The 16,676-nt window shown below is 36.3% G+C and overlaps 1 protein-coding gene across 1 annotated transcript in view; it reads left to right on the top strand.

Moving 5' to 3' along the window:
- The first annotated feature begins 811 nt into the window (after positions 1–811).
- LOC123563244 (uncharacterized) overlaps positions 812–16,676 on the top strand; it is a 48,591-nt gene continuing 32,726 nt past the window's right edge. Inside the window, exons 1-5 of the mRNA XM_045355932.2 lie at positions 812–995; positions 5,366–5,722; positions 6,427–6,576; positions 8,059–8,250; positions 10,188–10,333. Coding sequence (XP_045211867.2) covers positions 974–995; positions 5,366–5,722; positions 6,427–6,576; positions 8,059–8,250; positions 10,188–10,333 — 867 coding nt within the window. The 5' untranslated portion in view covers positions 812–973. The remainder of the gene's footprint in view (positions 996–5,365; positions 5,723–6,426; positions 6,577–8,058; positions 8,251–10,187; positions 10,334–16,676) is intronic.

Consider the following 16,676-nt stretch of genomic DNA (forward strand, 5'->3'; position numbering starts at 1 on the left):
CAAGCATAATAATTTCTGCATTGGTTTTAAATCTTTGCATTTCATTGGCCGCCAGACATATTGTAAAACTTGTTGTTTTGTTTGTAAAAAAATCAAAGAAAAAGAAACATTTGAGAAATCTCAGAATTTCATATATTTCATGTATTTCTGAATTTGGCAATAACTATCAAGTTTTTGAAATATTCTAGTTTATTTATTCTTTTACTTTATAATTGTAGGTGTTTGTGACAACTCTTTCTCTGTGAACTGTAAATTGGAGCTAAAATCGTCTTTTCTTTGAAAGGAAAAAATTATACTCCCTTGATAGGACCTCAATAGAGAAAAAGTGTTCCGATATATATCGGAACAGTTTTACTGTGCTGATATATGTCGGAATACTTTTTTTTCTTATGAAACTCCATAGAGATTCCCGTGTTGATATATATCGCAACAGTTTTGTAAGATATCAGCACAGTTTTGTAGTAACAATGTGTGTTACTATGTATAACATGCTGCAAAGATCAAAGGAAAATTGCCGCACTATGCGATAAATTTACATCTACATCTACATCTTTCACCCAACCGTCGATTTCCGACTATCACTGGGCGGCGATTTAACTTATATAATGATCCTTTATAACAAAGTTTATTAATGCCAGCTACCTTGACTTCAGTGTACATAATAATGCATATATATAGAACCGGGCTACCTAGACCTTTAGTCTAGGTAGCCGGAACCGGCTACGTAGACCTTTGATCTAGGTAGCCGGAACCGGCTATCTAGCCACTGCCTTTTAAAAGTTGCTGCTTTACTGCCATTATGGTCATTAAGAGTTGTCGCCCTTAAAAGTAAACAAGGAAGTTTGAGCTGCTGAGAGACTAAAATACCATCATATCATTTTTAAACGAAATGACATGGAGTGGGAATAATTAATTCGTGATACTTTGAGATACGTTCAAGTTTACTTACAGTCACATTAAGAAAATTGTTATAATGGCTTCATTGTTCGGCTCAGGTAAGTTTTTGACATGTATTTTCGCGACATGAAATCGAAAATGAATAATTATGAATCATCATTATTGCGTTTATTAAGTTTCCAAGTATAAAGATGCGTCTCAATTTTTCATTAGACTTGAATGCAAACTGGATTTAAGCAGAAGGTAGAAATATTTGGTGACAAAGGGTATCTCCAGTGAAATATTTAATTTAGCCAAGATAAAAACATGGACTGTCACTGAAATGATGAAATTATTACTGTAGGGTACCAGTATCTTTGCAAAAAATTGGACAAAGTATAACCCCTGACAGTTGTTGAAATACAGAAAATGTTTAAGGTCTCTCCAGGGAAACTTAGATGTGGTTGCGAAGCTGCTTGTTAGGTTTCTGTAATGGAGCGGGTCAAAGTTATTTGTAGGAATGTCGGCCATTACACATCTATAAACATATGTAAGGTTGATACATGTATGCCATCTGCAGAATTATTAGTCATAGCTTCTATTCTGTCTAAACAGCTGATCGCATGTACTGACATGCTTCCGTTTGACCGAGGCCGAATTCAGAGCTCTATGTATAGATCTACAGAATTATGTGACAACATTATATTTTATTGATAATCAGAAAAATGGTAATTTTTGGACTTTTCTTTCAAAATCAGCAACCAAAACATAAAAAAAAAACAGAACAGGCAGTTATGTTCTTTTTTACTAATGGTAAAGATTATAAGATTCTTTCACTAGTTGTTACTAAGGTGCAGATGGGTATATCTGGCTCGTGGGTAACAGTTTCCCAAGGGCAAGATATTCCTGACTGCACCTACAACCAGTGATCAAATCTGTAATACATCATTTAGTAAATTACAGCATGAGAGTCGGGGTGTAAGATGGATTTTTCCAGCACTGGTAAACACTGGAAATCCCTGTCTGGTATGCAAGAAAATGGTAAAATAATAGTTGAATCAACATGACTTTGTGAAATTTTATCAGCTGTTAGGATTTTTAAGGGTCAAGCCTGGAACTGTTTTTTTTTTCAGAAACTTTGTAATATATTTGATTAGAAACGTTCACTAACAAGGCATGCTCGTGGGAATCTGTTTAATTTTTTACATGTTTTTCTTCTGGTTGTGCATGCGCAAAATAAGGTAAAAACATGGTATGTAAGAATATTAGATGTTGTCGACAGTAAACAAAGAGTCTGTTGCCTACAGTAAATAAATATTTTGTTGTCAGTAGTAAACAAAGATTTAGTCCTCTGCAGTAAACAAAGTCTATGTTGTCAACTGGAAACAAAGAGGGGTCTCCTTAGTCAAGTGGTTTGCTCAGCTTTGAATCACTTACCCCTCACTGATGCAGGGTTGAAACCTAACAATGTTTGGATTGTAGAGACTCTTCATGTGAGGAAGCCATCTAGCTGGCTAAGGGAGGCTGGTGATTCTGCCAAAGTAGCCAATTGTGATGGTCGGGAGTAGTTCGGGAGGGACACCTGGGGTCTTCCTCCAAACTTAACAGTGGAACTGAATTGGCAATTGTAACCATACAGTCGCTGTGAATGAAAAACAAGAAATAGAGGATATTTGTTTGTTTCAGTGAAATATCAATTTTATTTCACAAGTGAGCATCAAAAACTGATATTTTCACGAGTGGCATAGCCACAAATGAAAATGACTTTTTTTTGGTGCTCACGAGTGAAATAAAATTGATATTTCACTGACACAAACACATTTTCTTTTTATTTCATGTGTAAAACTCTACTTTTCTTGCGTAATTTATAAAATGTCGAAAATCACGGGAAAGGTCAGCAGACAGCATAACACAAATGACGTCATTTTAACGACGTCATCGTCATTATGGTCTCCGGTATTCATAACGCTCGGTATACAATTTGAATATACATGTAGAGCACCTTGTAAACAAAAGAAATGATTTATACATACAAGTTTTCTTAAGGATTCATCTATGAAAGTAATAATTCAAATCAATTTCAATAAAAAAATAACCATTTTCCCAAGTTTTCTTTGCCACCGGGATGCTGATGCGAAGCGGCACATGTAAGCGCTCTCTTAGTGGTTCTCACGGGTGAAAGGTCAGTCTCGTATTTCAAAGAAGCAAGATGGCGGTGTAGATTAAAGGTTTCAGACCAGTTCGAAATTGTCAGGTAGTTCTACCATCAATTATGGGTTTTAATGCGTAAAATTTGGCACAATGGTAGATTTTACTATATATTAACTGATCACAAAGTGCTGCTGCCGATTTCTTTTAAAATGTACAAATGCGAGCGTGTCAGATTTCTGGCACGATTTCCCTACGGAGTACACTTCAGCAGGCTAGTAACATTGCCCGATCGGGCTTTCCACATAAAAACTAATATTTCTTGAAAAATAATGAAGATATTTCTATCAAACTTGGTCCATTTATTAAGCATAATACATGAGGCATATTAAGGTAGAAATAACTTTGTTGCCTTCAGTTTGTTAGAATTACTTCCCTTTTTAAGATTTTTATGATGCATAATTTTTGAAGTCCAAGAAAATTATGTTTTAATGCAATGTTTAAAACAGAAAAGGGTTCAATGGCTGTCTATTGCTCCAAACTTGTACGCCAATGCCTTTATTCTTTATATTTAGGATGAATGCTTTGTTTCTAGCGCAGATATATGAATACTTTTTTTAGAACTAACATTTCTCTATAATGTTGTAAGTGAAAGCACAGTAAAACGTATACATTCATGTACTAGCGCAATGATTTAGAGCATTAGAAAGCCATTGAACCCTTTTTTGTTTTAAACTTAGCATCAGAACATACCTTTTTTGGACTTCAAAAATTATGCGTCACAAAAATCTGAAAAGGGGAAATAATTCAACCAAATCTGAAGGCAACCAAGTTATTTTTATTTTAATTTGTGTCATATGTTATGCTTTATAAATGGACCAAGTATGAAAGAAATATCTTCATTATTTTTTAAGAAATATTAGTTTTTATGTCGAAAGCCCGATTGGGCAATGTTACCAGCCTGTTCAGCGCTCCTGTCCAAATCCAGTATATAAACCAAGAGCGCTGAAGATCTTAAGCTACCCTATAGGCAAGAGTACATAACTTAAAAAATTCTTCTCACATATTTTTAGTTAAACCATTCAAAAAAATAACTTGGAACCTATACTTACACCAATTTTTCAAATAGTTGAGCGTGCTGTCAACAGACATCTCTTGTTGGACTTGGAAATCAGTTAAGATTTTCCTACCAGTCCATACAATATATTTTGTCTTAACTTTTTGAGATATGGCTTTGAAGCTTTGACCACTGGTTTACCATCATAGTTTCAATATGTAGGCAAGACTAAATAACTAGGACAAGGATTTGGGCTCAGTTATGGCCCTTTTTAGCTCATCTGATTTTTTTTTTAAAAATGATGAGTTATTGTCATCACTTGATCGGCGTCAGCGGTGGCGTGGCCTTTTTAAGTTTTATGTTTTGATCAGCTTTTCTCCTAAACTATCAAAGCTATTGCTTTAAAACTTGTAACTCTTTTTCACCATCAAAAGCTGATTCTGTACAGCAAGAAACAATTACCTCCATCCTGCTTTTTGCAATAATTATGGCCCCTTTTGGACTTAGAAAATATCAGATTTCTTGGTTAAGTTTTACATTTAGGTCAAGTTTTCTCCTTAACAGTCAAAGCTATTACTTTAAACTCAGAGCAGTTATTTGCCATTAAACGCTGACTCTGCAAAGCAAGTACTGTAACTCTACATTGCTTTTTGCAAGAATTATTGCCCCTTTTTGACTTAGAAAATCAGATTTCTTGGTTAAGTTTTTTGTTTAGGTCATTTTTTCTCCTAAACTATCAAAGCTATTGTTTTTCAACTTGCAACACTTGTTCACCATCAAAAGCTGATTCTGTACAGCAAGAAACATTACTCAATCCTGCTTTTTGCAAGAATTATGGCCCCTTTTGGACTTAGAGAATATCATAAAAACACACGAATAGGACAATATTTTTATTATACAGAGACAAAAAAATCAGATGAGCATCTGCACCCGCAAGGCGGTGCTCTTGTTTGACCCCATACTTACATCAATTTTTTGAATAGTCGAGCTAGCTGTCAACAGACGGCTCTTGTATAGTTTCTTATCAATGAAAAATATATCTGACATTTTTCATGGTGAAAATACCAGAAGTATTTCACTCTTATATCTGGATAATTCACTGAAAAACATGTAATAAAGCACAGGTGTTTGTTTATAAGATCTTAGCTGAGTTATGAGTGTTTTAGGTTTTGAAAATGTTTTAAGATTTAAAAACAATAGGATGTTTTAGAATTGAATCTTCAACTAGAATAACAGCTTTTGAAAATTTCAGTCACTAACTTTGAATTATTTCTTGCTTTCAAGGTAAAAAACCCAAAGGAAAATATCAGGAATTAGGGCAAGGAGCAAGTGACAGTGATGAATTTTCCCTCTCTGATGATGAAAAAGTCTTATTTAAGAAATCTGGAGAAATGGAACTGAATCTTTTCCCAGAAACTCGCATAAAACATGTCAAACATGGACGTTCACGTTGTCAGTATGTAGTGATAGGTGGTTCTGCATTTATTGTTTTTATCTCTTTGGTTGTGGTTGGCATTGTCTCTGCCAGATCTCATGGAATAAAACCATTTACTAAACCCCAAACCTCACAACAGGAGCCTTCCGCTGTAGAAGTCACTGTCAAGGAAGGTGGAGGGTGGAAAGTTACTTTTGACAAAATGGGTAAGTGATTTCACGTAGGTAGATTTATTTAATTATTGCATGAAAGACTTTTGGAGCTCTTATTTTCACAAGGCAACCAACCATCTTATGACTTTGGTAAAAGTTTGTAAAAAAAGATGAACAGTTGAAAAAGTTTAAAATCCTAACAGCAAAATCTTTCTAACCCTGCAGCAGAAATGCGGCTAACTTTTTTTATTGATATTTCAGTTTTGAGTTAATCAGACGCAGGAAATCTTTTTGCCTGTTAAATGATAATTTACTAAATTGCTAGAAAATTCTTTGAAAGCAATTTCGTGTGTAGTGTTACTAGTCCACAGATAATACTGCATAGTGTTAAATTTCTAAAATGGACTGATCCATCATTCACTTTGGGCAGCACCACTTATTACTCAAAGAGGTATACTAAATAGTGAACAGTGCAGACCATGATCAGCCTGCAGGCACTTCAGTGAAAGCTGATCTTGGTCTGCACTCACCTGTCTTAAAGGCAGGCTAAAGGTTTAAATGCAGCTCCCTGATTGGTCAGTTAAAACTTCTGATATTATGTGCACTTGTTTCTGAAATATCAGTGCAGGCTGATCTTGGTCCGTGTTGGTCGCAAAGGCAAAACCACTTACCGCCAGCAAGCTAAAGGCTAATAATTGATAAATGCTTTGAAACAGTAGTTTTGAATCTAAAAATAACCACAGAATATTATGTTTTAGCTGGGGAGGGAAGTGTTCGGCTGTTGGATGTTGATGGAGATGGTTTCGATGATATAATTTTTGCAAGTGCACGTGCACTCCGCCATCCCTTTGTGCATGATGATGACACTAAAAAGTTTGATGGACTTCATCAACTTTGTAAATCTAAGGGTAAGTTGCAAAGTTAATTGATACTGTCAACCCTTAGGCCTGGAACTTTATTTAGCAAATGTGATGTAATTTATATATACTGTCAGTTTATATAGAGACTTGAAATTAAATACTATAAAAAAAGAACAGAGTCTTAAAGTCTTCTTCTTATGAAGCACTTGATTGATGTTCATTAAACAAAATTAAAAAAACTGTTGAATGTCACAGTGTGTCATATGTTAACTCAAAAAGTCAAGGACAAATAAGCATATTTAGGGCTGTTATGGCCCTCTTGTTTTAAATTTTTATCTACAGTTAAGATTTATTTCATGTGAGAAATATTATGTTTGCATTATGGTTGGTTATCTCAGCTTAAATTTATTCTACAGTGTATCATATATTAGCCTGTACTTTGATCTTTTTATGACTGTCGAACAACATAACTATGCCCCTGAAGGTGGGCATATTAAAATCGCACTGTCCATCTGTGCGTCCGTGCATGTATCCATTAAATTCTTGTCTGGACAGTAACTCTTTCATCCATGAAGGGATTTTGAAATAATTTGGCATAAATGTTTACCATAATGAGACGACATGTCATGCATAAGACCCAGACCCCTAGCTCCAAGGTCATGGTAACACTTAGAGGTCAAATGTTAATAGGGTCTGTCGTGTCTGGTCCATAACTCTGCCATTCACCAAGGAATTTTGGAATTACTTGGCATAAATGTTCCTCATAATGAGACGACATGTTATGCGCAAGATTCAAACCCCTAGCTCTAAGGTTAAGGTCATACTTAGAGAGGTTGAAGGTTAACATGGTCTGTTTCTTGTCTGGTCCATAAGTCTGTCATTGATGAAGGGATTTTGAAATTACTTGGCCTGAATGTTCCCTATAATGAGATGAGGTGTCATGCACAAGCCCCAGACCCCTAGCTCAAAGGTCAAGGTCACACTTAGAAGTTAAAGGTGTTTCTTGTCTGGTCCATAACTCTGCCATTTATCAATTAAGGGATTTGCAAATAATTTGGCACAAATGTTAACCATATTGAGGTGTGACATGCTTATGACCTGGGCCTCTTAGGTCAAGGTCAAGGTCACAAAATGATGTGTGATTTTTTTGCGCATACAGCTGTAGCATTCTTGGGCATGCTTCAGGGGCATTTGTCACCAATAGTAACAGCTCTTCTTTTGCTATAGCAGGAATAAAGTCTAATTATTCTTAAGTTTTTCCAGCTTAATGTTAGCAGCCAAAACACAGATCTTGATTTACTGGTATCTTGACAATGTTTGATATATATGAAACAAACGCAGCAAATAATTATTTTTTAACAACAGATGATAAACAGTTTCATAATGTCAGTTAAAATATAATAATATCCAAAAATATACTGATAAACATTATTTTCTTATGGCACTGAAATGAAATCAGCAAACATGGTGAAATCTGTACACATGAATACCATATTTCTCATATAATTACCTATAAGTATTGTATTTTAGGAGAACCATATCCATGCATGGCCAATGTGATAGCCCTGAATGGTCACGATGGGTCACAGTTGTGGTCAATGAAAGTGAGGTCAGAGATATTTGTGATGAACTGTGAAGACTTTGATATCAACAAAGATGGCAAGAAAGACTGTATAGGAACAGGCAGATCTGGGCAGATAGCAGCTTTTAACCCTTACAAAGGTAGGATTCAGTGTGGCGTATGTGAAATTAGAAATTCCTCAGTGCAGGAAAATCGCTCCTACTATTAGAATGGTCAGGAAATTGGTCTACTTGAAGATATTTTACAAGATGATAAAAGACATTGAGTGCTACCTTCCAGTGATAAAAGGTGATGCGTATGAGAAAAACTTGCAATGATGGCCAGTAAATTTTAAAAGAGAAAATGTTTTTTGATGTACTAGTAATTCATTATGCCCACCTACGAAGAAGGAGGGGTATACTGTTTTGCAGATGTAGGTCGGTCCGTAGAGCGATCCAGATGATAACTCAAGAACGCTTTGGCTTAGGATCATGAAAGTTAATAGGGAAGTTAGTCATGACCAGTAGATGACCCCTATTGATTTTGAAGTCAGTTGGTCAAAGATCAATGTCACAGTGACCCGGAACAGTAAAATGGTTTCCAGATGATAACTCCAGAACGTTTGGGCTTAGGGTCATGAAAGTTGATAATGAGGTTGATCATGACCATTAGATGACCCCTGTTGATTTTGAAGTCAGTAGGTCAGAGGTCAAGGTCACTTTGACCCGAAACAGTTAATGGATGAAACAAGCTAAGCAGTTTCTGAGCCTAGAATCATGAAAGTTGATAGGGATGTTGGACATGACCAGCAGATGACCCCTATGATTTTGAGGTCAGTTGGTCATAGGTCACAGTGACCCGGAACAATTAAACAGTTTTCGGACTATAAGTTGAGAACATTTGCGCCAAGGATCATCAAACTTAATAGGGATGTTGATCATGACCAGCAGATGATCCCTATTGATTTTGAGGTCAGTAGGTCAGAGGTCAAGGTCACTTTGACCCGAAACAGTTAAACAGTTTCTGGATGATAACTCGAGAACACTTGGGCCTAGGATCATGAATGTTGGTATGAGACCCCTTTAGTTTTTGAGGTCAGTAGGTCAAGGTCACAATGACTCGAAACAGTTAAATGGTTTCCAGATGATAACTCAAGAATGCTTGGGCCTAGGATAATGAAAGTTGATACGGAGGTTGGTCATGACCAGCAGATGACTCCTATTGATTTTGAGGTCAGTAGGTCAAAGGTCAAGGTCACAGTGATCCTGACCAGTTAAGCAGTTTCTGAGCCTAGAATCATGAAAGTTGATAGGGATGTTGGACATGACCAGCAGATGATCCCTATGATTTTGAGGTCAGTTGGTCATAGGTCACAGTGACCCGGAACAATTAAACAGTTTTCGGACTATAAGTTGAGAACATTTGTGCCAAGGATCATCAAACTTAATAGGGATGTTGATCATGACCAGCAGATGATCCCTATTGATTTTGAGGTCAGTAGGTCAGAGGTCAAGGTCATAGTGATCTGGAATATTTCAACAGTATCTGGATGATAAATCAAGTATGCTTAGGCCTAGGATCATGAAAGTTGATAGGGAGGTTGGTCATGACCAGCAGATGACCCCTATTGATTTTAAGGGGCAAGGTCACATTGACCCAGAACAGTAGAATGTTTGTTTGCCAAATAACTAGAAAATACTTTGGTCTAAGATCACATTTGATACGGAGGTCACTTATGACTGGTAAATGTCTCATATTATTGATTTGAGGTCACTAAGTCAAACATACAGTGCACAGTGATCAAATAATTTCTGTTCCTTGTGCAATTACTGAATGCATCAACGGGGGCATTTTGTGTTTTACGAGCTCTAGTTTTTAACTTAATTTTACCAAATGATTTCTGACAAAGCTAAGAACAGCATGTTGTTTTTTTAAAAACAAATAAGTTTTCTTAGTATGCTTATGTTAGTGGAGAGACAATATGTGTATATGATACCATAAGATTTTTCTGATGGACCAGTTCACATACCATGTCATACATTGAGAGTAGCATTTGTGTTTTGTAATATTATGAATTTTGTTTTTGTTTATATATTAGGAGAGACAATATGGACGTGTGAAGATGATGAAGTTTTCCAGGCTGATTGGAACACTTACCATGCTGCTGCACTACCAGACTGGGATGGTGACGGTGTTCCCGAAGTCCTCATAGCAAATGGCGGTGATACTTCAAAACAACCTGATGTATGTACTTGAAGCAGTTAGATCTGTTTATATATGAGTATTGGCTTAATGTATTAACAGCCTTACTAATTTACTTGCACACAGATAAATATTCAGTTAACATAGAAAATACAAAAGAAATCAAACATATATAAGCTGGAGCAGAGAGCCAAAAAACATCCTTATTTTTAACCAGGTTTTCATAGAAAAGCAGTTATTAAATTGGGGTATGTCGGATGGGCGTGCCAGTGCGCGGCGATGTCAAACTTGGTTCTGTACAATAACTTTAGTTTGGAACAAGCTATAGACTTCAAACTTGGCCTGTAGATAGATGGTAAGGAGACGAAGGTTGGGATTGCATTTGGGTCAAGGTCAAGGTCACTGTTGCTAAAAATAGAAAAAAGAACACTTAAAAATTCCACTATGTTGCAGTGGTCTAGTGTTGGTCCAAAGCTACCTTTTAGTCAGTGGGATGGAAGGGCGTCGGTTCAAATCCTACTGAGATCCAAAAATTTTTTTTTCTTTTTTCTTTTTTTTTGTGATAAAAAGGTCATTTTAATGCCATTTGGTCAGGGTCAAGGTCACAGCTACTAAAAATAGAATTTTTTCTCAATTTGATCCTCAAAAAGGCAGTTTTCGCTTTATACTTTTAGTTTGGACTTACTTACTGCAACCAAACTTTGTGTACAGCAAGCTTCTCTGAAAAATTAGCTTTTAATGATATTTGGAGTCACTGTTACTAAAAATAGAAAAATGGCTTCCACTCAATATCTTTAGTATGGGTTCACTTATTGTCAGTATACTTGGTGTGTAGATAGCATTTATCAAACACAAAAGATTGGGAATGTATTTGAGGTCACTTTGATCAGGATCAAGGTCAGTGTAACTAAAATTAGAAAGAAAGGGTCATATTTAAAAAGAAAATAGATTTTTGTGCTGTGGAATGGAAGGGTGTCGGTTCAAATCTCACTGAGATCCAAATTTTTATGCCCCCAAAGGTGGGCATATTAAAATCGCACTGTCCGTTCGTCCGTCCAAGCACACGATTGGTACCTTAGGTGGTAGGAGGTGCGGCCTTTCTGCGCAGCCGACACTTTCTATGGAAATCTGAAGTGAAGTCAACATTTGTTGAAACATGTGACAGACAATCTTAAATATGAAGAATCTTGAATGAAATAACATTTTTGATAAGTTTTATCAGTAATCAGATGTTGATACTGGTTTATGTTGTATTGACAAGTATCATGCCTGACATATCTTGCCATTTTTGTGGTTGTGTTTTCACAACGCATTTTAGTACAAAGACAGTGTTGTTCATATAATGTAAGACAATTGACTTAGTATTGATAAGACAATATTACCTTTCAGATTATTTAGTATTCAATAATAGAAAGAATTAAGCATTTTTAAAACATTTTTTAACTTCTAGCAGACATACATGTAATCAATTCGGCCAAGTTCACACCATTTCCCGTCGGAACAGGTGTTGTATTCTAGCGGTCTTAACATAAAATTTAGCCAGGTGACCCATACATTTTTAGCCATTTTTATGCTCACTATACAATTATCTATACACAAGAAAAACAGAAAAATATTCTATGAAACAGTTTTTTCAAAATTAAAAAAAATATTCTTCACTATGGGTATTTTTCATTGAAAAAAGTTAACAAAAGTGAATATGAAACAATATTTTTTTATCCTTTGTACCCATTATTGTAAGAATGTAGTATCACAAATATGACTATGATATCAAATAAGTATATAATAAAATCTGTAAAAAGAATAAACCTTATTGGCAATAAGTTATTGCGCTGTCTTGATGTATATTTTGGTTGGCACTTATAAAAAAGCAGAAAATTATTAAAATGTTAAAACCTCGCTGGCAGTTTCAGCAACAGTGGGTGTGTTCAAAACAATTTTTCACAAAAACAAGCTGGGTGACCCATTGTTTTTATTTGTTCATTGTTTTCGGCACAAATTTTCCCATCATATATGTGAATTTAAAAAAATTCTATGAAAGGAAAAAAACTATAGGAATTCTCTTTAAGTGGTTATTCTATGGTTTTCAAACAATGGAATGACCACCTAATACACGAATCATATGGGTGTGCGTTTGTACATCCGTGCGTGTGTCCATGCGTCCGGTAAATTCTTGTCCGGGCTGTAACTCTTCAATCCATAAAGGGATTTTGAAATAACTTGGCAAAAATGTTCACCATAATGAGACGACGTGTCATGTGCAAGACCCAGACCCCTAGCTCCAAGCTCAAGGTCACACTTAGAGGTCAAAGGTTAATATGGTCTGTTTCGTGTCCGGTCCATAACTCTGCCATCCATGAAGGGATTTTGAAACAACTTAGCATAAATGTTTACCATAATGAGATGACATGTCATGCACAAGACCCAGACCCCTAGCTCCAAGGTCAAGGTCACACTTACAAGTCAAAGGTTAACAGGGTATGTTTCGTGTCCGGTCCATAACTCTGCCATTCATTAAGGGATTTTAAAATTACTTGGCATAAATGTTCCTCATAATGAGACAACATGTCATGAGCAAGACTCAGACCCTAGCTCCAAGGTCAAGGTCACACTGAGAGGTCAAAGTTTAACATGGTCTGTTTCTTGTCCGGTCCATAACTCTGCCATTGATGAATGGATTTTGAAATAACTTGGCATAAATGTTCCCTATAATGAGATAAGGTGTGATGTGCAAGACCCAGACCCCAAGCTCCAAGGTCAAGGTCACACTTAGAAGTCAAAGGTGTTTCTTGTCTGGTCCATAACTCTGCCATTTATCAAGGGATTTGAAAATAATTTGGCACAAATGTTAACCATATTGAGAAGATCTGTCACACTTATTACCAAGGCCTCTTAGGTCAAGGTCACAAAATAATATGTGATTATTTTGCACATACAACTGTTGCATTCTTGGGCCTACTTTGGGGGCATTTGTCACCAATAGTGACAGCTCTTGTTTTTATGCCCCCGAAGGGAGGCATATAGTTTTTGAACCGTCTGCAGTCTGTCCACAATTTTCGTGTCCGGTCCATATCTTTGTCATCGATGGATGGATTTTCAAATAACTTGGCATGAATGTGTACCACAGTAAGACGACGTGTCGCGCGCAAGACCCAGGTCCGTAGCTCAAAGGTCAAGGTCACACTTAGACGTTAAAGGATAGTGCATTGATGGGCGTGTCCGGTCCATATCTTTGTCATCGATGGATGGATTTTCAAATAACTTGGCATGAATGTGTACCACAGTAAGACGACGTGTCACGCGCAAGACCCAGGTCCGTAGCTCAAAGGTCAAGGTCACACTTAAATGTTAAAGGATAGTGCATTGATGGGCATGTCGGTCCATATCTTTGTCATCCATGGATGGATTTTCAAATAACTTGGCATGAATGTGTACCACAGTAAGACGACGTGTCGCGTGCAAGACCCAGGTCCGTAGCTCAAAGGTCAAGGTCACACTTAGACGTTAAAGGATAGTGCATTGATGGGCGTGTCCGGTCCATATCTTTGTCATCCATGGATGGATTTTCAAATAACTTGGCATGAATGTGTACCACAGTAAGACGACGTGTCGCGCGCAAGACCCAGGTCCGTAGCTCAAAGGTCCTAAACTCTAACATCGGCCATAACTGTTCATTCAAAGTGCCATCGGGGGCATGTGTCATCCTATGGAGACAGCTCTTGTTTCATTTTACGTTTTTTTTTTTAGGGTGACATAAAGGTCATTTAAATGCCAACGGGTAACTAAAAATAGAAAAATATGGTCATAGTTATAATAAAACATAGATTTTTTGTTTGCAGTTTCATCAAAAAGCTCAGTTTCGAGATTATAACTTTAAATATAAGAATTGGCTTTGGATTGTATTTTGGGTCACTGTTACTAAAAATAGAGAAATGGTTTATGCTAAATAATTATCTTTAATTTGGGTGCACCTATTGTCAGCAAACTTTGTGTTTATGTAGCTTTTATCGAAGAATTCTAAATTACATAGGGAAATGACACATGTACTTTTTTTTTACATCTGTACCGCTGAATGGCATGATTGGATGCAGTCAGATATGTATAATAGAATATGACCATTTTTAGCTCGACTTTTCAAAGAAAAAGTAGAGCTATTGCACTCGCCCCGGCGTCGCCATTGGTTAAAGTTTTTGATAAAGTCAAATATCTCTGTTCCTATCAAAGCTATTGACTTGAAACTTAAAATAGTTATTTACTATCAAAGTCTACACCAGGAGAAACAATCCCCATAACTCTGATGAATTTTGACAGAATTATGCCCCTTTTTAGCTTTGAATTTTTGGTTGAAGTTTTTGATAAAGACAAATTTCTCTGTTACTATCAAAGCCTTTGACTTGAAACTTCAAATACTTATTTATCATCAAAGTCTGCACCAGGAGAAACAATCCCCATAACTCTGATTTGAATTTTGACAGAATTATGCCCCTTTTTAACTTAGAATTTTTGTTATTTTTTTAGCTCACCTGTCACAAAGTGACAAGGTGAGATTTTGTGATCACGCGGTGTCCGTCGTCCGTGCGTCCATCCGAAAACTTTTGCTTGTGACCACTCTAGAGGTCACATTTTTCATTGGATCTTTATGAAAGTTGGTCAGAATGTTCATCTTGATGATATCTAGGTCAAGTTCGAAACTGGGTTACATGCCATCAAAAACTAGGTCAGTAGGTCTAAAAATAGAAAAACCTTGTGACCTCTCTAGAGGCCATACATTTCACAAGATCTTCATGAAAATTGGTCAGAATGTTCACCTTGATGATTTCTAGGTCAAGTTCGAAACTGGGTCACGTGCCTTCAAAAACTAGGTCAGTAGATCTAAAAATAGAAAAACCTTGTGACCTCTCTAGAGGCCATATATTTCACAAGATCTTCATGAAAATTGGTCAGAACGTTCACCTTGATAGTATCTAGGTCAAGTTCGAAACTGGGTCACGTGCCATCAAAAACTAGGTCAGTAGGTCAGATAATAGAAAAACGTTGTGACCTCTCTAAAGGCCATATTTTTCATGGGATCTGTATGAAACTTGGTCTGAATGTTCATCTTGATGATATCTAGGTCAAGTTCGAAAGTGGGTCACGTGTTGTCAAAAACTAGGTCAGTAGGTCTAAAAATAGAAAAACCTTGTGACCTCTCTAGAGGCCATATATTTTATGAGATCTTCATGAAGATTGGTCAGAATGTTCACCTTGATGATATCTAGGTCAAGTTCGAAACTGGGTCATGTGCCATCAAAAACTAGGTCAGTAGGTCAAATAATAGAAAAACGTTGTGACCTCTCTAGAGGCCATATTTTTCATGGGATATGTATGAAAGTTGGTCTGAATGTTCATCTTGATGATATCTAGGTCATGTTCGAAAGTGGGTCACATGCCGTCAAAAACTAGGTCAGTAGGTCAAATAATAGAAAATCTTTGTGACCTCTCTTAAGGCCATATTTTTCAAGGGATCTGTATGAAAATTGGTCTGAATGTTCATCTTGATGATATCTAGGTCAAGTTTGAAACAGGGTCATGTGCGGTCAAAAACTAGGTCAGTAGGTCTAAAATTATTAAAATCTTTTGACCTCTCTAAAAACCATATTTTTCAATGGATCTTCATGAAAATTGATCTGAATGTTCACCTTGATGATATCTAGTTCAGTTTCGAAACTGGGTCACGTGCGGTCAAAACTTGGTCAGTAGGTATAAAAATAGAGAAACCGTGTGACCTCTCTAGAAGCCATATTTTTCAGGAGATCTTCATGAAAATTAGTGAAAATGTTCACCTTGATGATATCTAGGAAAAGTTCAAAACAGGGTCACATTCCTTCGAAAACTAGGTCAGTAGGTCAAATAATAGAAAAACCTTGTAACCTCTCTAGAGACCATATTTTTCAATGGATCTTCATGAAAATTGGTCAGAATTTTTATCTTGATAATATCTAAGTCAAGTTCAAAACTGGGTCACATGAGCTCAAAAACTAGGTCACTATGTCAAATAATAGAAAAAACAACGTCATACTCAAAACTGGGTCATGTGGGAAGAGGTGAGTGATTCAGGACCATCATGGTCCTCTTGTTTTATAAAGTCAAATATCCCTGTTACTATTAAAGCTTTTGACTTGAAACTCAAATTAGTTATTTACTATCAAAGTCTACACCAGGAGACACAATTCCCTCAACTCTTGATTTGAATTTTGACAGAATTATGCCCCTTTTTAACTTAGAATTTTTGGTTAAAGTTTTTGATAAAGTCAAATATCTCTGTTATAATCAAAGCTTTTGACTTGAAACTTAAAATACTTTTTAACCATCAAAGTCTACACCAGGAGAAATAATCCCCATAACA

This window comes from Mercenaria mercenaria, chromosome 2, assembly GCF_021730395.1.
Source record: "Mercenaria mercenaria strain notata chromosome 2, MADL_Memer_1, whole genome shotgun sequence".
NCBI classification, from domain to species: Eukaryota; Metazoa; Mollusca; class Bivalvia; order Venerida; family Veneridae; genus Mercenaria; species Mercenaria mercenaria.